General features: G+C 44.7%; 1 protein-coding gene across 1 annotated transcript in view; it reads right to left on the reverse strand.

Annotated features, from left to right (window-relative positions):
* WDFY4 (WDFY family member 4) overlaps positions 1-26,998 on the reverse strand; it is a 213,579-nt gene that overhangs the window by 91,522 nt on the left and 95,059 nt on the right. The window contains exons 19-23 of the mRNA XM_063127391.1: positions 24,381-24,571; positions 21,164-21,316; positions 13,733-13,806; positions 7,490-7,651; positions 2,829-2,920 (exon numbers count right to left, since the gene is read on the reverse strand). Coding sequence (XP_062983461.1) covers positions 2,829-2,920; positions 7,490-7,651; positions 13,733-13,806; positions 21,164-21,316; positions 24,381-24,571 — 672 coding nt within the window. The remainder of the gene's footprint in view (positions 1-2,828; positions 2,921-7,489; positions 7,652-13,732; positions 13,807-21,163; positions 21,317-24,380; positions 24,572-26,998) is intronic.

Genomic DNA, 26,998 nt, shown 5'->3' on the forward strand with positions numbered 1-26,998 from the left:
CATTTTCCCCAAAACTGTGGTTATTGTGTATTTTCTCCTTCCACTCTAATGCCAGAGTGGAGGGAGAAAATATGCAATTTCCCCAGCCTTGGGGAAAATGCATTTCTCCCCCCGCACCCGCAGATGAGGGCCTTAAAGACCACAGCCTTTAAAGCCCCCATTGGGGGGGGGGCGTATGTTTCCCCTCTGCTCTAGTGGTGGACTTGGATGATCTCTCCCTGCACAGCCAGAACCACCAGCAGCACCCATTCCACCCCTCATTATGGTTTTAGATGTATGGGGCAAGCTTCATTAATTCATGTGAAAAAAATGAAAATCTGTGGCAACAACTTTGTGTGCTTTTGCACAACTAACACAGCAGACACACACACACACACAAACTAGAAGACACTGACAGTCAGACTATAGAATACAACACAGAACTCACAGAGGATTATTTTTTTGCATTTTTAAAAATATTTTTTTAGTGGGGGGGGGTTAGTGGAACCAGACTTTAAACAGACTCACACTCACAGTAACAGCCGGGGCTGGGGTGTGTGGGGTGGAATGTAAGGGTGAGGCAAGTGTAAAGGATTTAAAGAAGGATTGAAGAAGTACACTGGGGGGGGGAATCCGCACATCGTACTGAGACCGCTTCTAAGCGACCCCAGTGCGACGTGAAAGCGATCGTGTAACTTGCCTTTGGAAGAGCCGAGGAAGAGACGTCCACACCGCCGCCGCCGCCACCCACAGACCTCCTCGCTGACCGGCGAGGAGAGCTCGGCTGAAGAAGGCGGGGTGGAGAGCAGAAGAAGCTCTCCACCCTGCCTTCTTCCCCCGAGCTCTCCGTCCCAGCTGGTGAGGAGGTCTGTGAGTGGCGGCGGCGGCGGCGGCATGGACGTCTCTTCCTCGGCTCTTCCAAAGGCAAGTTACACGATCGCTTTCACGTCACATTGGGGTCGCTTAGAAGCGGTCTCGGTATGATGTGCGGATTCCCCCCGTAACGATAACGGGGTGTTTTTTTGTATTTTTTTTTTTAGTGGGGGTAATAGCAGCAACAGTAAAACACAAACACACACACACACTCAATAACAGCAAAGGGAGAATGTGCTTGGAACTTGGATTTTTGGGGATTGGGTAGACAGTGAGTAACAACAAGAAGAAACCAGCAGAAGGGAACAACAAGCAGAGAAAAAGCAGAGACACTGAGACACAGACTGCAAAAAGCAAGTCTCTCTCGCTCTCTCTCGCTCTCTCCCTCTCCCTCTCCTTCCAATGCAGTTGGAGCTAGCAGAAGGAATGGTTTCTGTCAATACTTTCTGACAGGTGCTTGCTGTCAAAGCCTGAACCTGGGTTTGGAGGTGTGTCAACCAGTTCTGGATGGGGTTACACTCCCCCTGAAAGACTGTGTTCACAGCTTGTGCTTCTGGATCCAAATGACAGCCCAGATAGATGCGATGGCCAGGAGTGCCTACTATCAGCTTCGGCTGATATGTCAGCTGCGCCCCTTCCTGGAGTCAGAAGACCTAAAGATGGTAGTGCACGCGGTGGTACTTCTGCAATGCATGCTACATGGGGCTACCTTCAACTAGTTCAAAATATGGCAGCCAGGCTGGTCACCGGTACACCTAGGGGTGACCACATTGCACCAGTTTTATTATTTATTTATTTATTTATTTATTGCATTTCTATACCGCCCAATAGCCGGAGCTCTCTGGGCAGTTCACAAAAATTAAAACCATTCAAAGTATAAAACAAACAGTATAAAAACAAAAAAACAAAAAACAAACTGGCTGCCGATTAGTTTCCGGGTGAAGTATAAAGTGTTGGTTATCACCTTTAAAGCCCTACATGGTTTGGGTCCAGGCTACCTGCGGGATCACCTTCTCCCGTACACTTAGGTCCTCTGGGAAGAACTTCCTTCAGCCAGCCAAAACTAGGCTGACAGGTATTACCCAGAGGACCTTTTCCTCTGCTGCTCCCAGACTGTGGAATAGCCTGCTAGAGGAGATTCATTAACTTAACAATCTTTTAGCATTTAAGAAAGCTATAAAGACTGATCTCTTCCGGCAGGCCTAACCACTGGAATTTTAGGATGCTTTTAGGATGCCTTTAGTAAGTTTTTAGGAAGTTTTAACAATGTAGACTGTGTTTTGATTAATATTTTATGTATTTTATACTTGTTGTTGTTCCCACCTCAATCAGGTTAGAATTATTATTATTATTATTATTATTATTATTATTATTATTATTAATGTGCTGATGCCACTCTCAGGCTATCAGGCTATCTGCAGAGCTATCAATAAATGTGGCCCTGTTTAAATCCCAATCTTGCGTCCGCCTCGTTATTTCCCACACTCCACATTCCCGCAAATGTATTTGATGTTGTTTTGATCTATACATGGTGTTAGTCTTGCATAGTTAGCTATTATTCTATAATAGAAATCTACTTGAAATACGTAAAAGACAGAAAGAAAGCTTGGTCTCAGAGAGTTGTTCTGAAAAATAGTATGTGTGTGTCTATCATCAGTATTAAATTAACCTAAAATCCAGGACCCAAATCTACAAGGAAACACATGCAGAAGCATTTTCAGCTTTTATCCAGATTATCATGAAATCAGTTTTGGTCTGTCAGCAGCACATGAAGCAAATAAAGTAGAGTCTACGCCATCTAAAAACCCTATTCTTGGCAATAGCAGCTATCCCTGCATCAGGGATCCAAGCCGCCCTGCAATGGCTGTAAAAATTATTGGTGCAGCTCATTATTTCCAGGGATTTGCCAGCTACCCAGCCAATTTCACAATTAAAATAGAACCTCATGAAAATTTCACACAATGCTTGCTCCTTACCATCGCCGAGTGATTCTGGGGCATTATCTAGGCAGGTCTGACTTTCATTCACAGAGGAGGGGTATAAAGTGTAAACCAAGAACAAGCCAATCCTTTCAAAGAAAGAAATAATAATCATCAGCTTTTAGCATCATTTACACTTAACAACACTTAGCATCTCTCTTAAGGTGAGCCTCACAATACTATTTGAATTAGGGTGACCATATGAAAAGGAGGACAGGGCTCCTGTATCTTTAACAGTTGTATTGAAAAGGGAATTTCAGCAGGTGTCATTTGTATATATGGAGAACCTGGTGAAACTTCCTCTTCATCATACCAGTTAAAGCTGCAGGTGCCCTGCCCTCTTTTAAATCTGGTCACTCTAGTATAGCTTCTGCGGCTTTAACTGTTGTGATGAAAAGGGAATTTCACCAGGTTTATATACATATATACAAATGACACCTGCTGAAATTCCCTTTTCAATGCAACTGTTAAAGATACAGGAGCCCGGTCCTCCTTTTCATATGGTCACCCTATTCAAATTGAGTCTGAATAGACAGCAGTTCTTTACCACATAACCCTGTAAAGCAGGCACCTACTTTAATTCAAGGAATTTTGTTTGCTAACAATTCTGCTACCCAGAGGTCAGAAAAATCAGCCTTCTAACCTTTAGATGGTATTTAGATTATAGGGCTCACACTATGATCAATTAGAAATGGGAGAATTGCAAAGATTAACTTCCCTCAGATTAAGCTGAAAATTAACTGGGTCCTTCTGGGGAAAAATTGATTGGAAAAAACCCACAGAGAACAACTCAAGCAATTTTTCCAGTCATTCAGTGGTCCTAGGAGACTTTTTACTGTCCACACAGGAATGTAAAAAATCATTTGTTCTGATAGGGGTGAGCAAAAAGTGTTTTAAGTGCCGTATCCAAGCAGAGCCAGCCTTAGAGGTGTGCAAGCTGGGCAAGTCCCCTGGGGTGCTGAGCTGTGGGGGGTGGAGCATGGGCTGAGTTCAGTGGCTGCATTTTCTGGAACGTATATCTGCAGTGACTAGGGTAGCAAAGAGCAAGTGTTTGTAACTTTCTTTCAAGGTTCCATATGTTGTTTGGGTACTAACTACTGGGGCCATTGTGGGTGCCTGACCGGGTCCAAGAGTCTGATGGACTCTCTCTCTCTCTCTCTCTCACACACACACACACACACACACACACACTTCTGCCTCCATGGACCCAGTCAGGCATGTGTGTACAAGGCCAATGACCACTCAGCAACTGTCTGCCCTGAACCAGAGCATAGTGACATAGTGTGTGTGTGTGTGGGGGGGGGATTATGTAATTTCCAGAGCCTCCATTGTCAGGCACAATGGAGTCTCCAGAATGGGGCAGACAGCTATCGGGTGCTCATCAGATGCTCACCAAGTTGTTGAAGAAGCTCGCGCAGCGTGCGAACACTGGTACTGGTGCGAGCATCTGAGAGTCGGTCTCAGGTGAGTTCGCCCATCCCTACCATGATCTTTCATCAACTAGTTTTGAAGTATGTTTCTTTTTCAGTTTCTACTTTGATATCATTTGTGCTAGGTAAAAATCAGTGGAACACAGCTTTACACTGAAGCAGCATTACTTTAAATACTATAAACATTATAAGCACTATATAAATAATAAAAAAATTAATCCGTAAGCTCTAAGAGGTCAGCTGGATAACTTTTTTTTATTTATAACTTTTCTTTATTATTTTTAAAGATAAAAATGATATTCTCAACAAAATCATTATTGATGAACACGAGACCTGCACCAGGCCTCATAAATGCTCTGGGTGGCCTTGCAAAAGTGACTGCAGTGGGGGCATGTCTTATCCTAGGGCTGGCCCTGTATCCAAGGAAGGGAGGAAATGCTGACAGAGGAAAGCATCTCCATTAGCTTGGAGAAGTATTTGGTGGCTTTTGAAATTAACCTCTTTTTAAAGTGAGCTTTAATGAGCCCCCAAACTCCTTTCCTGACTCTGGAGAATTTCACTGGCACCTCTGTTATCAGTTCCATCCACTCCTTAGGTACTTTTGGGTGGGCATACATAGATGTGCATATTGAGAGAGCCATTGGACTTGGGTTTCATCCAATTGTGCCCAACTGGGCTTTTCAGTTTTGGGGGTGCTATAGAACTGAAGTAGGAAAGGGATGAACAATTTAAGTTGTTTAGGTAGAGACTAGCAATGATAAGGGGAACAGAAAGTGTTAATCTTGCTATCTATTGTAAAACTATTAACTAAAATTTTAAAAAAAATATTTTTGAAGGTCAGATTGAACACACAACTGTCTATGATGGGGTGGACAACATGGGCCCATGAGCCACATGGGATCCCCACATAAGGACACTAGACTGGTGGTGGTGACAATTAGATCCCCACATTTGCAGGGGTGGGTGGGAGCGTGCTGTTGCGCATGTGTCCTGCTTCTGGGTTCCTGGTTGAAAGCTGGTTGGCCACTGTGTGAACAGAGTGCTGGATTAGATGGAAGCTTGGTCTGATTCAGCATCAGGGCTCTTCTTATGTTCTTATGTACTCTGTGGCAGAGCACAAGCTTTCGATGTATATGGCCCCAGGTTCAGTCCCTGCCATCTCTAGGTAAAGGATCTCTGGTAGTAGGTGCTGGGAAAGACCCTTGAGAGCTGCTTCCCATCAGAGTACTGGGGTAGATGGATGACATTCTCACTCAGATTAAGGCGTTTTTATGGTATTGGGGAGGAGTCATAGCTCTCTGGTACAGAGCACATGCTTTATATGTGGAAAGCCCCTAGTGCAATCTCCCATTAAAGAATTACAGGTAGTAGGGCAAAGGAAGACCTATCCCTGGGATGACAGGGAGCAGCTGCCATGTCAGAATAGGCAACACTAGGTCTGACAGTATAAGTATAGCATTCATATTAGAGCTTATAGAATCATAGAATAGCAGAGTTGGAAGGGACCTACAAGGCCATCAAGTCCAACCCCCTGCTCAATGCAGGAATCCACCCTAAAGCATCCCTGACAGATGGTAGTCCAGCTGCCTCTTGAATGCCTCTAGTGTGGGAGAGCCCACAACCTCCCTAGGGAACTGATTCCATTGGCGTACTGCTCTAACAGTCAGGAAGCTTTTCCTGATGTCCAGCTGGAATCTGGCTTCCTGTAACTTGAGCCCGTTATTCCGCGTCCTGCACTCTGGGATAATCGAGAAGAGATCCTGGCCCTCCTCTGTGTGACAACCTTTTAAGTATTTGAAGAGTGCTATCATGTCTCCCCTCCATCTTTTCTTCTCCAGACTAAACATGCCCAGTTCTTTCAGTCTCTCTTCATACGGCTTTGTTTCCAGACCCCTGATCATCCTAAGTATCACCTCAGTGACACTTCGGTGCAAATTCTGGGGCTGCAAAGGCAGAGCAAAGGCAGTGGAAGTAAACTAGCTTCTTTTCATGCCCCTGCTGGAGGAATCCTCCTCCCTCATCCTCCAAGCAGGGAACCATCCACACCGGCAGACTTGAGTGAGTCTGAGCCCTCAGAGCTGACCACAGATCCATCCCCATAGGAGGAGGGAAGCTCTGTCTGGTGGTTGCCTCAACTGGGCAGCTACCTAACCACTAAGAACGTGGTTGTCTCAAGAGAGTCAGGCCTGTATGGCTCCTTTGAGATGAAATGCTGAGTTACATAGGAGGACTCCCCAAGAAGATAGGACTCCTTGGGAGCAAGGCCCTTCTCGTGAGTAGAACTGTTGCCAGAGGGCTGGAAATGAACTGCATCTGAGCACTGGATGGGGCTCTGAAAGCACTGTCTAGTATAGTTAAAGTGACCAGATACAAAAGAGGGCAGGGCTCTGCAGCTTTAACTGTTGTGATGAAGAGGAAATTTCACCAGGTTCTCTCTATATACAAATGACACCTGCAGAAATTCCCTTTTCTATACAACTGTTAAAGATACAGGAGCCCGGTCCTCCTTTCCATACCATCACCCTAATATTGGATGTGCCTCAGACCTTTGTTTGTACTGTTAATACTTGCCTGTTAATACTGTGCTTTGACCACTGGCTGTATCTTGACTACCGCTGCTTTCAACTGATCTGATATTAGACTGATACCTTTGTGCTTGCCTAATTGACTTGCCTGTTGGATTTGGCCTTTTATTTGTCTACCTAACACAGAATCTGAACCAACCAGAGCAGGACATACCTGAAATTTCCCTGCCTTCCCAGCAGCTCACAGCACAGCACCAAAGACAGGGAGTGTCCTCACCTTCCCATGCTGAATTGTGAACTCTGCACTGTGCTGAAAGGTACCGTTTATTGTAGGCAATCAGCAGACACTCTCCATCATCCTAGCAGGATATGGGAAAGTGGGCAGTGTCATCCAATCATCTAAGAAATTGGGTGACACTTCCCCCCTCCCTTTGCTGTACTGCAAATCACTGGGGAAGATAGGCCATGACCTGGTTGCCGAAACAATGCAGGGACACTTTGCCCTCCCCCCCCTCCTCCTGGCACACTGGATATACTTTGCCCATGTCCATAAGCCCCATTCCAAGTATTGGTGAGAAGAGGTGGTTCATTTTTGTAGCCTGCAGAAAATGGTTGGATAGTTAAGGCAATTTTTTTGACTCAACCCTAGTTCATAAGGAAGGCTTTTCCTCATAGATGCACTGTGTCAGATCAATAACAATACCAAAGGAAATCTTTGATGCTGAAGTGGTTCTGGAGCAAATGGGAGAGTACTGCACAAATCCTGCTGATACGGGAGCGTGCAATTTCAGGGTCACTGAAGAGAAGAAATAGCTTGGGTACCATCTGCACCCGATAAGCAAATTTTGCATTCCAGCTCTCTTCTCTGCAACAGACAAAAAGATAATTAAAAGCATTTCCTGGAAGGGAAAGAACGAAAGAAATTCTGTATTTCTCTTACACAGCTCCCCGCGTTTGAGCCTTTTGCTTCTGAAGATGCACTTAGCAAATCCAAACAGGCAAATCAAATAGTTTTCAGTGTCAGCCGGGGAGGTCAAAGCTTTACCCTCTTTTCACCTCTTGCTCTTTGCTCCCACAGCCATTCTCTGACATGTGCTTCCATCTTATAGAGTTCAGTCCAAACAAAATTATTGACTTCTGGAGCCAAGTATTGGTGGAAATTAATGCTGTTCTTACAAAAGTCAGTAGCAGACATTAACAGAATTCTGGAAGGCCTTTTAATCAAAAGGAAATGGCATTCACAGGTCTCCAACATGTTTTACATTTACAAAGCAAGAGTGCACTCTTGGCCATTAATGCACAGCTGATCTGAGTTACGCTGACTCTGCACTTAAGGATGTGCTTTATATAGTCTGGCAAAGGGCAAGACTACACATTACATTAAACATGCTTTTTAAAAAGGATACTTAAGCTGCCATTTTTATTTTGAAGGAAAAACAGAAATATAGGGTCCTGATCCAGCTCCCAAACTGGTTTCCCATCAACACCTCTTGGGGCCCTTCCGCACGTCGTCCCCAGAGCGCATCTATTCGACCCCAGTGCACTTTGAGGATGATCCTGTGACTTGCCCGTAAAAGAAACGACGATGAGACGTCCTCGGCGCTGCTGCCGCTGCCGCCGCTACCCAGCTTCCTGCTCCCCGCCCGGGACAGATAGCTTGTTTTGAAGAAGGCGGGGGAGAGAGCTTCTTCCGCTCTCTCCTCCACCTTCTTCTGCCGAGCTATCCGTCCCGGGAGAGGAGCAGGAAGCTGGGTAGCGGCGCTGGCGGCGGCAGCGCCGAGGACGTCTCATTGTCGTTTCTTTTACGGGCAAGTCACAGGATCGTCCTCAAAGTGCACTGGGGTCGAACAGATGCACTCTGGGGACGACGTGCGGAAGGGCCCCTGGACTGCTGTTTGCCCTTGAATGTGCTGTTTGGAGGGTAATTTTTGGTAGAACACTGGCACAAAATTCTGATCTAGATCTGGAGCACTTGCAGCTGCTTTTCTTTCAAATTAAAAGTGCCCAGTGTAAGCATGCTTTTTAAACAGAATATTTAGTTTGTTCCTAAGGTCCACCGTGTCCAGCAGGTGCTGGTATCCACTGGAAATGAAGGGGAGGGCTGTTGCAGAAAAGGTGTGGTGTTACTGACTGCGCCTTGAGAGTGTTTGTCCGCCCCACCCATCTCCACAGGCACTTAAGCCTCCAGTGTGCTAGAGGAGGAGGCACCGAAGGGCAAGAGGAAAACGGTTCTCTCTGCCATGGGCAAGAAGCCATTAAGCAGGAACAGCCATCTTGGGAGAAGAGCAGAACCAGAGGACAGTTTGAAGTGACAAGCAGCTACTGATATGAAGCGCCACAGCTGTGCAGAGGACAAGAGGAATGCTCACCTTAATCTCACCAGTGTTTGACTGTCTGACAAAACGCCAGGAAGCAAAGGGGTTCAGATGGCAGGTTAAGCTTGAGAATAACCACACTGTTATAATGTGATGTGTTTGTTTGTTGTTTATTGGATTTTTCTCAGTGCTCATTAAGTGCTGCCTTTTTAACATTTGCTTTTAATGTATATTTAAGCTTTCGTTTTATCTAAATTGGGTCTTGTGTTATTTTAAAAGTTTGTGTAGAGGTTGGGTAATCTAACTGGAAACACGGTATTAAGTAGGGCACAAAAGAGTCACAACACCAGGATTGAATCTTTTCCCTTTTTGGCCCAGAAGTCTATATTAGAGTACTGTTCCCCTATGGAATCTGATAGAGACCAAGTGCAGTGTAGTTCCGATTTATGTACATCAGAGGATTTGAATTCTACAACCAATGTTTTCTCTGGAAGGAATGGGCAAACAGAAAAACCTTCAGTGGTAAGATGCATAGATATACAAAATAATCAGCAACTGGATTTAGAATCCTCTAGCACTGGGGCAAATCTCACACCCCCAGAGCAAACTCACATTTCAGAATACAATTCCAAAAATGACTTGCTGGATAAGATAAGTGAAAATGACTCTGTATTGGAGAAGCATAGAATTGCTTCTAAAATTTATGAACATTTAGGAGATCACTGTTTTCTTAAAGCACAAATATATGAACGTCTATTTAAAAAGTTGGATTGCATAGGACAGGAGCTCTCAGGGCTAAAGTGATAACAGCATTAATAGAAAAGGGATACTGGTAATAGCCCCATGTAAACAGGACCTTGTGACCATAATTATTCAGGTTATGAAAAGGAACATATTATAATAGATGAATGGAAGGAGGATCTAGTAGGAGAGGCCACCTTTCCATTACAAGTAACAGAGGTGCAGTTTGCAGAAATGGCAGCTAGTGGTCAAGTTAAGCTGGATGGTTTGAATCAAACCATAGTGAGTTCATTGGGGGACTTTCAGAGTTCGGATTCTCTATTAAGTAGTGATTCTACATCTCCATTTATAACTGGCCTCTTAAAAGATCAAATAGCACCTGGAAGTCCAATGTAGTAGTGATGGGGTACTGCAAAAGCGGACCTTCCAAGATATTCCTGACATGTGTGGGTGATAACTTTCTCCTACAGAAAGTGGAGGAAGGAACTAGAGGATCGGCAATCCTTGACTTGAAATTGACAAATAGGGATTACTTAGTGGATAAAGTGGCAGTTACGGGAACTCTGGGGGAAAGTGACCATGTCATACTTGAATTCTTGATTTTGAAGGAAGCAAAAGCTGAGTGTAGCCATACATGTACTCTGGATTTTAGGAAAGCTCATTTTAATAAACACAGCACTATAATACATATGGTCCCATGGCAAGTGAAACTAATGAGAAAAGGAGTCCAAGATAAATGGGAGGTTTTTTTTATAAAAGAAATTTTAAAGGCAAAATTACATGGGAAAAAGGTCAAGAGGTTTTGAAGGGTATATTAGCCAAAACTGGAAGTGATTTAGAAAGACAGGGGTGTTTTAAAATGCTCTTGCCTATATCCCAATGGGTTAAAAATATATAAAAGCATAGTTCAATTGACATTCACCAGTCAAGTGCATTGTCAGGTGTTTTTTGTTTTTGTTTTTTGGTTTTTGTGTGTGTTTTTTTCTGTTCTGTATAAATTCTAGAACAGAAGAACAGGGGTGGTTGGACCTCTTTTTGTTTCGAAAAACTGTCTCAGCTAAGTGAGTCAGTTTAAAATGAGAGATGAGCTATATACACAGGATGCAATCAATGATGCTGGAATCATCGAGCATACAGGATTTAGCAGGTGGTACAATTTGTACAAGGGTAAGCAATCCCTAACTATCTGTACAATTTGTACAAGGGTGAGCAATCCCTAACTATCTGTACAATTTGTACAAGGGTAAGCAATCCCTAACTATCTGTACAATTTGTACAAGGGTGAGCAATCCCTAACTATCTGTACAATTTGTACAAGGGTGAGCAATCCCTAACTATCTGTACAATTTGTACAAGGGTGAGCAATCCCTAACTATCTGTACAATTTGTACAAGGGTGAGCAATCCCTAACTATCTAATTTCCTTGACTCATTCAGAACTAAGGAAGGCTTTCGATGAATTATGTTTCCAGCAGCTTTGCTGGAATGGGAGGTATAGAAATGTTCCTCTGTTCCAATGCCTCTGTTTATGTGGGGCTCCACAAATAGAGGACATTGTTCACTGTATCTTTTTCTGTGAACTGTATGACAGCCGTAGGAAAAGATTTCTTGTACCCTTGCTTTGAGGAATGTCTGACGGAACTTTGGCTGAGCAGTTGTGTAAACTACTTGAAGATACAGACCCTTATGCAACTAATCAAAAAGCCTTATTTGCAGTGGCTGCTAAAAGAGAGCTTTGGCTATGGGGCGGTATATAAATGCAATAAATAAATAAATAAATAAATAAATAAAGGATTAGAGCAAGGCAGGAAAACTGTTGCTGTAGATTATACATATGATGAATTGATTTGAGTGGCCTGTTCAACTTTTTTCTCTGTGATTGTTTTTCTTCTGTTCCACCAAGATCGTAAAAATCTATGGTTATATACAATAAAATTGGACTGAAGTCACTGGAAATGGGCAATGGCCCACTGGTGAATGTCAGCCTATCTCGTGGCCATCCCTTCTGTAAAAGCTGAAAAATGAAAAGAATTGCACCACCACCACCCTCTTTATTCCACTAAGAGTTGAACAAAAAAGGCTGCAGGAAGTATAGGTGATTGGAGATTGCTGAAATCAAACATATGCTGTAGCCACTAGGCATGTGCTCCGCTCCGATTAGGAGCGGAGAAGCAGTAGCGGATTGGCCTGCTCCGCCTTACCCAGAGGCGGAGTAGAAGCGGACCGCGGACCCCTAGAAGCAAGGCGAAGAGAAGCGGCCATTTTTCGTAGCTCCTATTTCAGGCGTAGCGCTCTGATCGCCATCTTGAAAACATTTCACCATAGGATTGCATTGCGGCAAATAATCGCGGATAACTGGGTTGTTTTTTAAGCTATCGTTCTGAAAATTCTTGTGCACAGAGAGTCGTGGATGGGGGTCATTTTGAGACTACTCTCACCTCTCTGCATCGTGCGGGTCGCGTGCTATATTTTTTTAAAAATCGGGTCAACAAACAGGGACAACGCGGCTCAAACGGCGGTTTTCGGCTTTTCGCCCATAGGATTGCATTGCGGGAAATAATCGGGGATAACTGGGTTGTTTTTTAAGCTATCGTTCTGAAAATTCTTGTGCACAGAGAGTCGTGGATGGGGGTCATTTTGAGACTACTCTTACCTCTCTACGTCATGCGGGTCGCGTGCTAGAATTTTTTAAAAATCGGGTCAACAAACGGTTTGGGTTTTCTGTTTTTTTTTGAAGCGATGACAGGCACATTCAACTCCCAATCCTGATGAGAATTGATCTCCTCATGAAGCATCCTCCAATCCCAGCGTTCGAGGGGGGGACTAAGGCAGAGTCATCCTGAGATCTTTGAGCTCTCAGCGTCTTGTGGGTTTAGCGTTTGTTGGGAGAGGGTCTACTTAGCTAGCTGCTGCTGTGTACTTTGGAGATAGATTAGGATTTTAGCTTGGCGCGTGTGTTTGTTTGCTTCTTTCTGACTTTTTGCTTAGTTTGCTCTGTGTTTTTCCCTTACTTTGATTTAATATAAACTTTATTTTTAAATTTTGGAGTGTGTGTTTGTTTGTTTGGTTCGTTTCCCCCCACCCCTCTCTTAAAGCCTGATTGCGTGCACTGCTTTTGTGAAGTGCAACAGCCACAGATTGAGCTTTTTGGGGAAAGCATACACACACTTCTTGTCCCATTTCCCTACATTTAGTAATATTCTTAAACATATTATTATATTCTTATACATGGACACATGGATAAGCTATCATGGTGCCGCGTTTGAGGTTTCTAACGTGCAAATTGACGGAGCTATCGAAAGGGGTGTGAATTAGGGTTATGGGTGGTGCGTTAGAGGTTAGAGCCGCGCCAAAAATCAGGGGATGATGGGACTGCCTTGAGTCTGGGCGTCCATGTGGACACATGGATAAGCTGTCCTGGTGCCGAGTTTGAGGTTTCTAACGTGCAAATTGACGGAGCTATCCCAAGGGGTCTGAATGGGGTGCCCGATTTTCAAAAATTCGCCAAAAATCAGGGGATGATGGGATTTGCTTGAAACTTGGCGTGCGTGTGGACACGTGGATAAGCTTTCATGGTGCCGAGTTTGAGGTTTCTAACTTGAACAGAGAAAACGTTGTATAATTTTTTAGCTTTCAATGCAACCCTATGGGGGGAAAACGGAGCTCCGATCCGGAGCTCCGAGCGGAGCAGAGCGGAAGTGGGCGGAGTGGGGCGGGGCAAAGCAGCCCGCTCCGAAAATGGCGGATCTGCAAGTGAAGCGGAGCGGGGGGGCCCTTGCACACCCCTAGTAGCCACACTTTTGATCCCAGAACATGTGTTCGTATATATCTGGACAATGGATCCAGACTGCCTCAGCTCACTGATCAGCTAAGCTAAAATGGCTTGTGTACCTTGAAGACTGTACGATTTCCACGAGGTAAGTAAAGAGAGAAAGGTCCAGATTTTCAGGGGCATGACGCCAAAGCTGAAAGTTAAAAGGAAACAAAGCATTCAGAACTCTTTGGTGGCATATTAGGTGAACAATCTAGATGTCAACCTTGACTTAAAACATATATTCACTATCACTCCCTGTTTCTACCTAGGCACAAATTTCTGTGGCAGAACATTGCAGACAAAAATAGGGTTCTCTTCCTTTTCATCCTGAATTTTGGGAACTAAATTAGAGAACAAAAAACATTTTTGCTGTGTAAAAATGTTTAAGTAGAATTTACTTGAATTTGTCACATGTTTAGTTTCTCCAGTGATTTGCAATTTCAAATTGGAAAAAGATGGTATGATTTTCAATGGGTGCTCAAGCAAGTAAGTTTCCCTATCTACAAGAAGTGCAGCACAGTGGCCAATCAGCTGTCGATCAGGAACCCACAAGCACAACATGGGTGCAACAGCACCCTCCTGCCCATGTTCCCCAGCAACTGGTGTATATAGGCTTACTGCCTCTGATACTGGTGGTAGCACATAGCCATCAGGACTAGCAGCCATTGAGACCCTTCTCCTCCAGAAATGTATCCAACCCATAGTTTAACTATACACTGTGTGAAGAAGCACTTAGAATCATAGAATAGCAGAGTTGGAAGGGGCCTACAAGGCCATCGAGTCCAACCCCCTGCTCAATGCAGGAATCCACCCTAAAGCATCCCTGACAGACGGTTGTCCAGCTGCCTCTTGAATGCCTCTAGTGTGGGAGCGCCCACAACCTCCCTAGGTAACTGATTCCACCGTCGCACTGCTCTAACAGTTAGGAAGTTTTTCCTGATGTCCAGCCGGAATCTGGCTTCCTTTAACTTGAGCCCGTTATTCCGTGTCCTGCACTCTGGGAGGATCGAGAAGAGATCCTGGCCCTCCTCTGTGTGACAACCTTTTAAGTATTTGAAGAGTGCTATCATGTCTCCCCTCAATCTTCTCTTCTCCAGGCTAAACATGCCCAGTTCTTTCAGTCTCTCTTCATAGGGCTTTGTTTCTAGACCTCTGATCATCCTGGTTGCCCTCTTCTGAACACGCTCCAGCTTGTCTGCGTCCTTCTTGAATTGTGGAGCCCAGAACTGGACACAATACTCTAGATGAGGCCTAACCAGGGCCAAATAGAGAGGAACCAGTACCTCACGTGATTTGGAAGCTATACTTCTATTAATGCAGCCCAAAATAGCATTTGCCTTTCTTGCAGCCATATCGCACTGTTGGCTCATATTCAGCTTGTGATCTACAACAATTCCAAGATCTTTCTCGTTTGGAGTATTGCTGAGCCAAGTGTCCCCCATCTTGTAACTGTGCATTTGGTTTCTATTCCCTAAATGTAGAACTTGGCATTTATCCCTATTAAATTTCATTCTGTTGTTTTCAGCCCAGCACTCCAGCCTATCAAGATCACTTTGAAGTTTGTTTCTGTCTTCCAGGGTATTAGCTATTCCACCCAATTTTGTGTCATCTGCAAATTTGATCAGCGTTCCCTGCACCTCCTCGTCCAAATCATTAATAAAAATGTTGAAGAGCACTGGGCCCAGGACTGAGCCCTGCGGCACCCCACTCGTTGTTCCATCTAGCCCACTTTTAGCTAGTTTGTTAATCAGAATGTCATGTGGTACTTTGTCAAAAGCTTTGCTGAAGGCAAGATATATGATGTCCACAGCATTCCCACAGTCCACAAGGGAGGTTATCCTATCAAAAAATGAGATCAAATTAGTCTGACAGGATTCGTTCCTGACAAATCCATGTTGGCTTCTAGTAATCACTGCATTGATTTCAAGGGGTTTACAGATTGACTTCTTTATAATCTGCTCCAGAATTTTCCCAGGGATGGATGTCAGACTGACTGGTCTGTAGTTCCCAGGTTCCTCCTTTTTGCCCTTTTTGAAGATAGGGACAACGTTAGCCCTCCTCCAGTCGTCCGGCACCTCACCCGTCTTCCATGATTTTGCAAAGATAATAGACAAAGGTTCTGAGAGTTCTTCTGCTAGCTCCTTCATTACTCTTGGATGCAGTTCATCGGGCCCTGGAGATTTAAACTCATTCAAGGAAATTAGGTGTTCTTTGACCATTTGTTTATCAATCTCAAACTGCAATCCTGCCCTCTCAACTTCTGCTTCACTTTTTCCAGGGGGGTCATAGACCCGCTTTTGGGAGAAGACTGAGGCAAAGTAGGAATTGAGCATTTCAGCCTTTTCTTTGTCGTCTGTTATCAATTTGCCATCCTCATTAAGCAGTTGAACCACCATTTCTTTCCTCTTTCTTTTACTACTCACGTATCTGAAGAAAGCCTTTTTATTGCTTTTAGCATCCCTCGCTAATCTCAGCTCATTCACAGCTTTAGCCTTCCTGACGCCATTTCGGCACTTCTGCGCCACTTGTCTGTACTCTTCTTTTGTAGCCTGGCCTTCCTTCCACTTCCTATATGTATCCCTTTTTGTTTTCAGGTCATCTCTAAGCTTTTTGTGGAGCCACATTGGTTTCCTCTGTTGTCTTCTATCTTTTCTCCTTGTTGGAATTGTTTGTAACTGTGCCTTTAAAATTTAATTTTTTAAATACTCCCACCCATCCTGCACTCCTTTTCTCATTAGGCTCCCTTGCCACGGGACCTTACTTATTATAGTTCTGAGTTTATTAAAATCAGCTTTCCTAAAAGCCAGAGTACGTGTATGGCTACGCTCGACTTTTGTCTCCTTCATAATCAAGAATTCAAGTATGACGTGGTCACTTTCCCCCAGAGTTCCCGTAACTGCCACTTTATCCACTAAGTCATCCCTATTGGTCAATAATAAGTCAAGGATTGCCGATCCTCTAGTTCCTTCCACCACTTTCTGTAGGAGAAAGTTATCACCCACACATGTCAGGAATTTCTTGGAAGGGCCGCTTTTGGCAGTAATGGTCTCCCAACAGATATCAGGGTAATTGAAGTCCCCCATCACTACTACATCACACTTCCTTGAAACACTGGCAATTTTTTTCTCAAAAGTTTTGTCCTCGTCTTCTCCTTGATTGGGTGGTCGGTAGTAGACTCCGATTATCATATTCTTTTTATTCCTAGCCCCATTTATTTTAATCCAGACGCTCTCGACGGGGCTCCCCGTCTCAGTCTCACTTCTTTTTAGCGATGGCATAAAAATCCACCTGGGCCCACAAGTGCAGTGGACACCCTCGTGTCTGGCCCTCCCGGGTCCTGACAGAAGTGCCAGGCAGATTTTCACCCCATCATTCCTGCAGGACAAAAGGGGATGCAGGTCTGGGTGGAACTCACTTTTGCCCTGACCTGCATGTGTCCTTTGTTCTTTAGTAGAGGGAGAAAATATACAATTTCTTGGGCCCTTTAAGCCCCCATTGGTGGCGGCGGGGTGGGTGAGAGAATGCCATTTCCCCAAGGCTGGGGAAATCACATATTTCCCCCCTGCATTCCAATAGTGGTGGCCAGCATTGCCCTTCACCAATCGTGATCCATGCCAATTAAGGCCATGACTGGCATGTGGGGAGGGAAGCAGAGCGTGCTTTCCTGGGCCTCTAATGGCAAGGAGGGGGGATTGTGCACTTTCTGGAGGCAGCATGACAGACACACACACACACACGTGCCACTGCCTCCACCCACCCAATGTTTTAGGCAGCCTGACACTGAAGGCAGGAGCGCGTGTGCATGTTTTTCTTTTTATGAAAAGCTCCGCTGGGCACCCCTTCTCCGCTTTGTTATAGTTCAATAAAAAAAAGTTGCATTTTTTTCCATTTAAGGTGAAGCTCGAGCCCAGTGACCACTCGCCTCACTGTCACGCCCCCAACGCAGCTCTAGACCGAAGTGACACACGGCAGATGCTGTCATTGCCTCTCTGCAAGCCGAAAAAGTCAGGGTAAGTAGCCAACTTTTTTAAACCGGAGCTCCGGGGTTTTGCCCCTGGATGGCTTCACATTAGCGGCTGCATCATATAGATGACCTGCCACCACTGGGGATCCACCTCAGGGCAAACCCGTCATCAAGACAGGCCCAATATTGACTGGATTATCCTTGTCTAGATGTTTATTGACTCTCTCAAAGAACTCTAAAAGGTTAATGAGACAGGACTTACCTTTGTGGAAGCTGTGTTCTTTTTCATAAGGATTTGTCCTTCTATATGCTTATTTTGTCTTTAATAAGGTTTTCAACCAATTTTCCCAAAACGGACATTAAGCTAGCTGGCCTGCAATCCCCCCAGATTCCTTTTTAAAAATTGATATTACTTTGGCCATCTTCCAGTCCTCTGGTATAGAGACTTATCTTAGGACAAGTTGCATATTTTGGTTAGAAGAACCACAATTTCATATTGAGAACTCTAGGATGGATGCCATCTGGGCCTGGTGATTTATTTGCTTTTAATTTGTCAATAAGGTTGAGAACTTCATCTTTGGTCACCACTATTTGCCTCAGTTTGTCAGATAGGGATGTCAAAAGTGCCTGACTAGGTCCATGAGTCCAGCAGATCCACCCCACCCCACCCCTTGCAAAGAGTTTTGCAAAATTGCAAAACTCTTTGCAATTTTGCCATGAGACGGGCAGTTGACAAACCATCGCTGGATGAAGCCGAGGCTCAGAAGACGCTTGCCTGGCCCAATGAGCAAAGACAGGCAACAGCAGCAATGGGGTGAGTGAGCGTCGGCCAAGTTCGCCTACCCCTATTCTCACACTCTCTTCCTCAAAACTTCAGTTCAGGAACAGGCATCTACCCTCTATCTTCTGCAGTGAACACAATACGAAGGATTTATTCAGCTTCTCTGCAATCTCCCTGTCCTCCTTTAATACTCCCTTAACTCCATTGTCATCCAGCAATCCAACTTCTTCCCTAGCTGGTTTCCTGCTTCTGATATATTTAAAGAATTTATTTTTGGCCTTGATATTGTTAGAGATACGCTCTCAAGAATGCTTTCTTGCATCTCTTATTGTCTTCTTGCATCATATTTGTGCAACCTTGTGCTCCCTTTTGTTTTCCTCTCTTGGGCAAGACTTCCATTTTCTTAAGGAAGCCTTCTTTTCTACAGTAGCTTCCTTGACATGCTTGTTAACCATGTCGATGAACTCTTGGACTTGGTGCTACCTTTCCTAACCTGTGCATTACATTTCAGTTGAGCTTTTATTATTGTGCTTTTGAGACACCTCCACACATTTTGAAGGGATTTAACCCTCTTGACTCCCCCTTTCAACTAACTTTTCACCAGTTTCCTTACTGCCACTGTCTACTATACTATCTAGATGTCGCGTGATATCTGCAGTCTTCGAACCAGGCAGGAAATTCACCAAGCGGTCTACACGTCCATCACAAACCCAGCTGTCTACGTGTCGAATGATTAAAACTCTCACTACCACAAGCCCCCCTCCACCCAGAGGCACATCCTCATTGAGAGATGATATTTGCTCATCTTCTAAGAAATGGGTCCCTTTTAATTATTTATTTATTTATTTATTGCATTTCTATACCGCCCAATAGCCGAAGCTCTGGTCAGTTTACAAAATTAAGACAATTCAAAAACAAAACAACAGTATAAAACCATAATATAAAATACAATATAAAAGCACAACCAAGATAAAAACAGCAGCAATGCAAAAATACAAATTTAAAACACAAATTTAAAACAGCGAAGTTAAAATTAATTTATAGACTGTTAAAATACTGGGAGAATAAAAAGGTCTTCACCTGGCATCTAAAAGGATATAATGTAGGTGCCAAGCGAACCTCCTTAAGGAGCTCATTCCACAGCCGGGGTGCCACAGCATAGAATCATAGAATAGTAGAGTTGGAAGGGGCCTACAAGGCCATCGAGTCCAACCCCCTGCTCAATGCAGGAGAAGGCCCTCCTCCTGGTAGCCACCTGCCTCACATCTTTTGGCAGGGGCTCACAGAGAAGGACCCCTGAGGATGACCTTAGGGTCCGGGCAGGAACATATGGGAGGAGGCGTTCCTTCAGCTAGCCTGACCCCAAGCCGTTTAGGGCTTTAAATGTTAATACCAGCACTTTGAATCAGGCCCATACCTGGACTGGCAGCCAATGAAGCTGGGAAAGGACTGGCGTGATGTGGTCTCGTCGGCCAGTCCCTGTTAGTAACCGTGCTGCCCTGTTTTATACCAGTTGAAGTTTCCGGATAGTTTTCAAAGGCAGCGCCGCGTATAACGCATTGCAGTAATCCAAATGAGAGGTTATCAGAGCATGGATCACTGTAAGGAGCCATCTCCCTCTTTCTCAGAATGATGCCAAATGATCAAGATGGCTCCCAACTCTCCCCAAAGGACATGATATTCAGACCTGATGATTTTACCAGTAGGGAAGCCATGGCCTCTCCCTGTGTCAGAAGCTCTCTTCAGCCAGGGCTCCATCTTGCATGCTGACCCAGCATGGCTAGTGAGAGGTTAGCCCTAGAGCACAAGGGCTATGAACTTAAAGTCATAAATTCCATCTGAGCCTCTTGTAAGCCTTCCACATACAGAGTTTATGAAGCCACATGGAGGGGTTTCACAAGGTAGTGCATATGTAATGGGCTGATGAGGGCCAATAAACTGGAGCTAAATCCTGGCAAGATGAAAGCCCTGTGGGTGAGTGTTTCCTGATCCTGGGAGATAGGCTCATTGCCTGTTCTGGATGGGGTCTGCTATGTGGGGCTGCCCTTAAAGCTGCTCCGGAAGCTGGGGCTAGTGCAGAATGCTGCAGCTCAGCTGTTGTTCAGAGCTGCCCCTTTCCAGCTGCCCCTTGCTGCCCTGGCTGCCTGTTCGCTACCGGGCCAGGTTGAAGGAACTTGTACTAGTGTACAAAGCACTAAACAACTTGAGACCAGGCTGCCTGAGAGAGCGCCTTCTCCCCTATCAACCTGCCTGATCACTGAGGTCATCCAAGGGCATGCTCCTGGTGGTTCCACATAGACCCATCCTCTGAAGTCCAACAGGGAAAGAGCCCTGCTGGAATTCCTTGCCTCTGGAGGTCAGGCAGGCGTCAAGTAAGGATTCTTTTTGGCACCTCCTGAAAACATTGTTGTTCCAGGAAGCCTTCCCTTGATGACCAGCCATGGTTCACTTTGCATTTTGCTTCTTTTAAAAATCTATTTTAATGTGTTTTTATTCTGCTTTTATTCTATTTTATTTTATCTTGTACACTGCTCCAAAATTTTGAATGGGGAGTAGTATATAAACATTGTAAATAAATAAAATAAAAATAAATGTGTGAAGTATAGGAGTGAGAGAATGCTGAGGTGAGGGTGGTGTTTGCCTTCCTCCAGGAAAAGCTGGATCAGGGCCTGTGATTAAACACTCTGAAAAGTGTTACATTTCTCTGCATGCAAAAAACCCCCACCACCCTACCAACTAATAAAAACAGCATTACATCTTTACCTCAAAGTTGCAGATAATATGTTCAAATGCCTCCGGATTCTTGATAGTTAAGGACTCCAAACTGGTCTCAACAATGCCCCCAATGGAGAGGACAAGTTGCAGAATTCTGCTGTTTAACAGATGGGTCTTTCTTTTCAGCAGGTATGCCAGCATCTGCATAGGAAATTGTTCATTGAGGAGCAACTCCAATCAAAACACAGAACACAGAATGCTTCCCCCAATGTTCTATCATCAATACCCAACTACTCCAATCTACATTCTTGCACCACACAGATATTTAAGATACTTCCATATTTATTTGATTTTAATCTCATAGCATCATGTAGGCACAAGGCCATATTTGTGGCACCTCTGTATGTCTTAGGATGATGGTTGATATGGCTCTCCCACACATTGAAATAATGTGTGTGGGGAGTTGTGGCAAACTAGCCATGCCCCCTGCTGTCACCACCCACAGCAGACTCACTTCCCCACTAGTGTGGGGAAGGGGTCCATGCAACTAAAAGAGGACCTGGCCCAATCAGAATCCTCTCAGGATGGGGATGAGAACATACTGAATGAACACTCTCAACCTTCAGGACAACTTACAGAGTTGTGGTATGGAGCGCCTGAGTGTATCTTAACAGAGGCATAGGCATTGATGGTTGAGGCAGCAAGAATCCTAATCACCAGAACAGAGGGTTCGTGTGATATGCATAAAGCTGGATCAGATTGTTTTTGTTCCCCAAGTCCTTGTTCTAGGGCCCTTCAAAGAGTTATTCCCATCCTAAACCTAACCATGAATCTAAGCTATCATTGTGGCATCAACCAAAGGGACTTTGAGGGCATAAATAGCAGGCCTAAGAAATTCAGGGGGAGGCAACATGCCCCCCCCCCCAAGGGTGCAAATGCACCCCTGGTCACCTGCCTTGATTTCCTCCTACTACTCCCAGGTTAACAATTATGACTGGCAGCTGGGATCACTTCAAAGCAGTGAGGGCCTTCAGCTGCTGCCAGCTTCATTTCTCATGAAAGCTTCTGGGCCACACGTGGGGCTCAGATACAGTCCTAGGAAATGAAGATGCTCCAGCCCAAAGACTTCCTCGGCAGTGTGCCCACCCACCAAGAAAAATAAGCTGAGAGGGGGGTAAAGAGCAGTAGGGGGGTTAGGGAAAGTAGTGGTATGCCAATGGAAGGGAGGTCAAAGGAAATTTGTTCAGTGGCTAGATAAGGCTGCCGGAGCCAACTGGAAGCAACCTGAGGCCAGGGACTGGGGAATGTTGTGTACTTGTGTGTCTGAGTAGATGGCGGGTATATGCATGGGAGAAAGAAAGACAGAGAGGAGAGAAAAGGTTTAGGGGTGATCCAGAAAGAAAGGGGATCCTGGTGGGATCCTGAAAGCGTGGTGGTTTGTTTGTGTTTTGTCTCCTTGCACTGAGGAGGAGGGAGGTGTGTGACAAATAAAACAAAACAAAACAAAACAGAACATTAACAAAGGTCCAGACTAGTCCCCAAGGCCTACCAGAACAAGAAAGTTTTGGCCTGACTCTGAAAGTATAGCAAGTCTAGCCTCCCCGGGAAGGGAGTTCCAGTGCCTTGGAGCAACCACCAAGAAGGCCCTCTCCCACATTCCCACCAGGCATGATTGTGGTGGGACCAAGAAAATGGCCTCCCCTGAAGATCTCAGGGCATGGTCAGGCTGTATAGTGCTTTATAGGAGATAACTAGCACTTTGAACTGTGCCCAGAAACAGACCGAAAGCCAGCAGAGCTGTTGTAACAAGGGAGTTGTATGCGCCCTGTAACTCAGCCTCAGTCAACAGTCTGGCTGCAGTTCTTTGAACCAGCTGAAGTTTCTGAAAACTCTTCAAAGGCAGCCCCACATAGAGCACAAGTAATCCAAATGAGATGTAACTAAGGCATGTGTCACCATGGCCAAATCAGATATCTCTAGGAGTGGGTGCAGCTGGCACAGTAGCTTTAACTGTGCAAATACACTCCTGACTACTGCTGAAACCTGGGCATCCAGGCTCAGGGCTGAATCCAGAAGTACACCCGAGCTGCAGACCTGTGTGTTCAGGGGGAGTATAACTCCATCCAGCACAAGCTCAATCCTTATTCTCTGAAATGCCTTTTGACTGATAAGGAACACCTCTGTTTTGTCTGGACTAAGCTTCAATTTGTTTGCCCTCATCCAATCCATTACTGCTGACAGACACCAGTTTAGCATTGAAACAGGTTCCTTGGACTTAGGTGGAAAGGAGAAGTAAGACCCCAGAGAGGTTCGCCTGGCGCCTATGCTGTATTCTTTTCATCGCCAGCTGAAGACCTTTTTATTTTCTCAGTATTTTAACATCTAAATTTAAACTTTGCTGTTTTAATTCTGTATTTTAATCCTATATCAATTTCTGCTGTGTGGTTTTATCCTGGTTGTGCTTTTTATATTGTATTTTGTATTAGGGTTTTTAGCTTGTTGTATGTTTTATTATGTTCTTAATGGTTTTAATTTTTGTGAACCACCCAGAGAGCTTCGGCTATTGGGCGGTATAAAAATGTAATAAATAAATAAATAAATAAATAAATAAGTTGGGTGTCATCAGAATGCTGGTAGCACCAAACCCCAAAACTCCAGATAACCTTTCCCAACAGTTTCATGTATATGTTAGTAGCATGAAGGATAAAATGGAACACAGAGGAACTCTGCAGGCAAATGGCCAAGGAGTTAAATAGAACACCCCCAGCACCACCTTCTGGGTCTGCCCCTCCAAGAAGGAATGGAGTCACTATAAAACAGTTCCATCCCAGCAAGGTGGCCCAGAAGGATACCATGGTCGGTGGTTACTGAAAGTCACAAAGGTCTAGCAGAACCAACAGGGACACACGCGATCAACAAGAGGAGTAACCCCAACCCACTGACAGAATGATCCGAAACAATTTTGGAAATTCAAAACTACTAATATTGCATTGGAATGTGTAAGTATGGAACTCTAGGCTCCACATTTGGATAGGCTTTCAATTTGTGGGCAAAAGAAAGCAATGATCACATTTTGATAATAACAGTCAATGTAAGCACCTAAGTCCACGTTCCAAGATTTTTTCCCCACAACAGTGTAGATATAAAAGATTCTAAAATGATAATCTACCAGTTTTCATCTTAGGAGTATGAGTTCTGGAAAACTCTGTTGAAGCTTCAAAATGGTTCATTTTAAAAGACTGTGGACAAAGGTTTATCATCTCACCTGGTACCCACCAAGGTGTCTCATTAGATTTTCACTCATTGCACTGCTCTTGAGAACAGAGTGCAAGACTTTGACAGCAGTGTACACAGCATGTTCATCATGGGCCATGGCGAGGAAACCCAGCAGAACAGCAGGCCCTCCAACGTAGTTCAGACTAATAGCTGCTGGGCAGGACTGGAATACTCGGGTTCCTGTAAAGATTGCAAGAAAACCCTAATATTTATTCATTTGTAACTATTACATTTTTATATCACCCCACAGCTGAAGCTCTCTGTGTGGTTTACAAAGATTAAAAACTGCGCTGGCTGCCAATGTGCTACTGAGCCAGGATTAAGGTTTTGGTATTAACCTATAAAGCCCCAAAGAACTTGAGGCCAGGATAACTGAGGCAGAGTATTTTCCCATATAGATCTGTCTGTCATCTGTGATAATGGGCAGGCTCACATGTAACTTTTAAGCCATGTTGGTTTAAAAGCTATTCACAGTCGCTTATTTTAAAGAGAGCATACTGTTATCTCCCACATGATCAGCTCTAGAGGAAGAGCAAAGGACTGGAGCTTTAGGGTTTAGCCACGATACTCACTATCACAGCATGCCACCACAAGAAGTGAAACACAAGATGCAGCATGCCAAAACTGCTAGTGAAACAAAAACATCTACAGTTCACACTAGCAAATGAACCAAGCCACATTCTGAAGAAGGAGGAAAGGAAAGATATCCAGAATATTTGCCCATGTATTCCAGGACCAAATGGCCACTGGTCAAATGCAATCCCTACAGGAGAGGTGCACATGATGCATATACATTAGATTTCAAGAACCATGCAAGACAGAGGAGTCTCATGACAGCACGAAGAACACAATGCCATCCACCAACCAAATTCAAACAGATTGCCCTGGTCACATCATGCCATCTAGCAAAGAAAATCATACAGATTCCCCAAACCACTCCACACCGATAAAACATTCACACGGTCCACCCAAACATACTAGAGCATTTAAATTAACAGGCTAAGAGCCAGAACCTATAGATATTTACTCAGAAGCCAAAGTCACATTAAAGTGAACCCTGAACTTCGCATGTGTTGCAGAGGTAAAACAGGAGACTTCCCTCATGGTAGTTGACTTCAGGATTGAAGGCAAAGTGCCCTCTGGTGTGCCCCCTCCTACACTGGTGTGTTTTCATGGTGGCAGCAATGACCAGTGACCATAGTATTCCTCCAGAACAGCCTTCACCGAACCAGTGATGCAGCAAGCTAAGTTCAGATCCAGAAACCGGGCTTCCCACCCCCATTCCAATGGGGGCCTTAAAGGCCCTCTTAATGCAAGGCTAAAATTTCCAGAAAGTGTGCATTTTCCTCCACTGTATTAATGGTGGCCACCAGTAAAGCAGAGGGCCAGTGCGGGTGGTTTTACCATTGTGTTAAGAGGGCCTTTAAGGCCTCCATTGGAGCAGGCGGGGGAGTGCTCTTTCTGGCGCTTTTGGAAAGTGCATATTTCCCCCTGCTGCGTCAGTGGTGGCTGCCATTAATGCAGCAGGGAGAAAGGATGCAATCCTGGGAGCCAGGGCGGACCCACGCCTGAACGCTTGCGGGGGCTCGCAAGCGCTTGGATGTGGATCCACCCTCACGCTGAGCATATCCGATTGGGTCTGTGAAGGACAGACATGGGGAGGTCTGCTGCCCTGATGGACCCAGTAGGACGCTTGCAACATCCCTACTCTCCTTCCACCTGGCATTGAATAATCAGCAGCTCTGAGTTCAGAGGCTGCCAACTATCCACAAAGGAGTGTGCCGTTAAGACATCTGTGGCTAATTGGGCATTTGGTCACAACTAAGCAAAACTATAAATGTCTACGTCAATGGGACCTATTCCAAGGGAGGTGAATATGTGCTTACAGCCTCAGTTGTAATGGCTTATATCAAAAAGGAGGAGGAGGAGGAGGATAAGGATTGATAATTTCAGTCAAATTACCTTCTTGTAAGAATACATGGGATTGCAGCCGAAATTAAAACCGATTTAATATTATTGTGTCTCTACCTATAAAGCGGAAAGTATGTGTGTGTCACGTATGTCCTGAAATGTTTACCCACTTCCACTTATGGTACTGCTGTAATACTGTTCACGCAGATAGGTCTTCATGTACATGGATCAGAAAAATCTAAAAACATGAATTTGGCAGGTTTAAGTATTTTTAAAGAATTTAATTTAAAAAAACTAGGTTTATGCCTACAACTCCCAGCATGCCTTGGGTAGGAGGCCAGACTTACTGGTCCTTGGTGCCATTGTGATTCCTAAAATAAGTCAACCCAATTCCACATAAAAGGAAACAAGCCACATAAAAGGGGCTGCATCTATTCATGGTGCCTCCTCCCATCTGCCATGTGTGATTTTAAAATCATAACAGTGTGACGAGGCCAAACTCTGGACATGCTCAAAGGCACCCTGTCCTGATATTGCTGTTTTCTCAGAACCTGAGGGAAACACATGCACAGCCTTCACCCTTAAGGGGGAAGAGGGTGATGGCCCCAGGGAGAGGTTTCATCTCTCTAATGAATGCATTGTGCCAAGGGTTAAAGATGGCTTCTCTGCCAAAGGGTGGCTACATGTGGCTATATG

The sequence above is a fragment of the Elgaria multicarinata genome, chromosome 5, assembly GCF_023053635.1.
Source record: "Elgaria multicarinata webbii isolate HBS135686 ecotype San Diego chromosome 5, rElgMul1.1.pri, whole genome shotgun sequence".
Taxonomy (NCBI): Eukaryota; Metazoa; Chordata; class Lepidosauria; order Squamata; family Anguidae; genus Elgaria; species Elgaria multicarinata.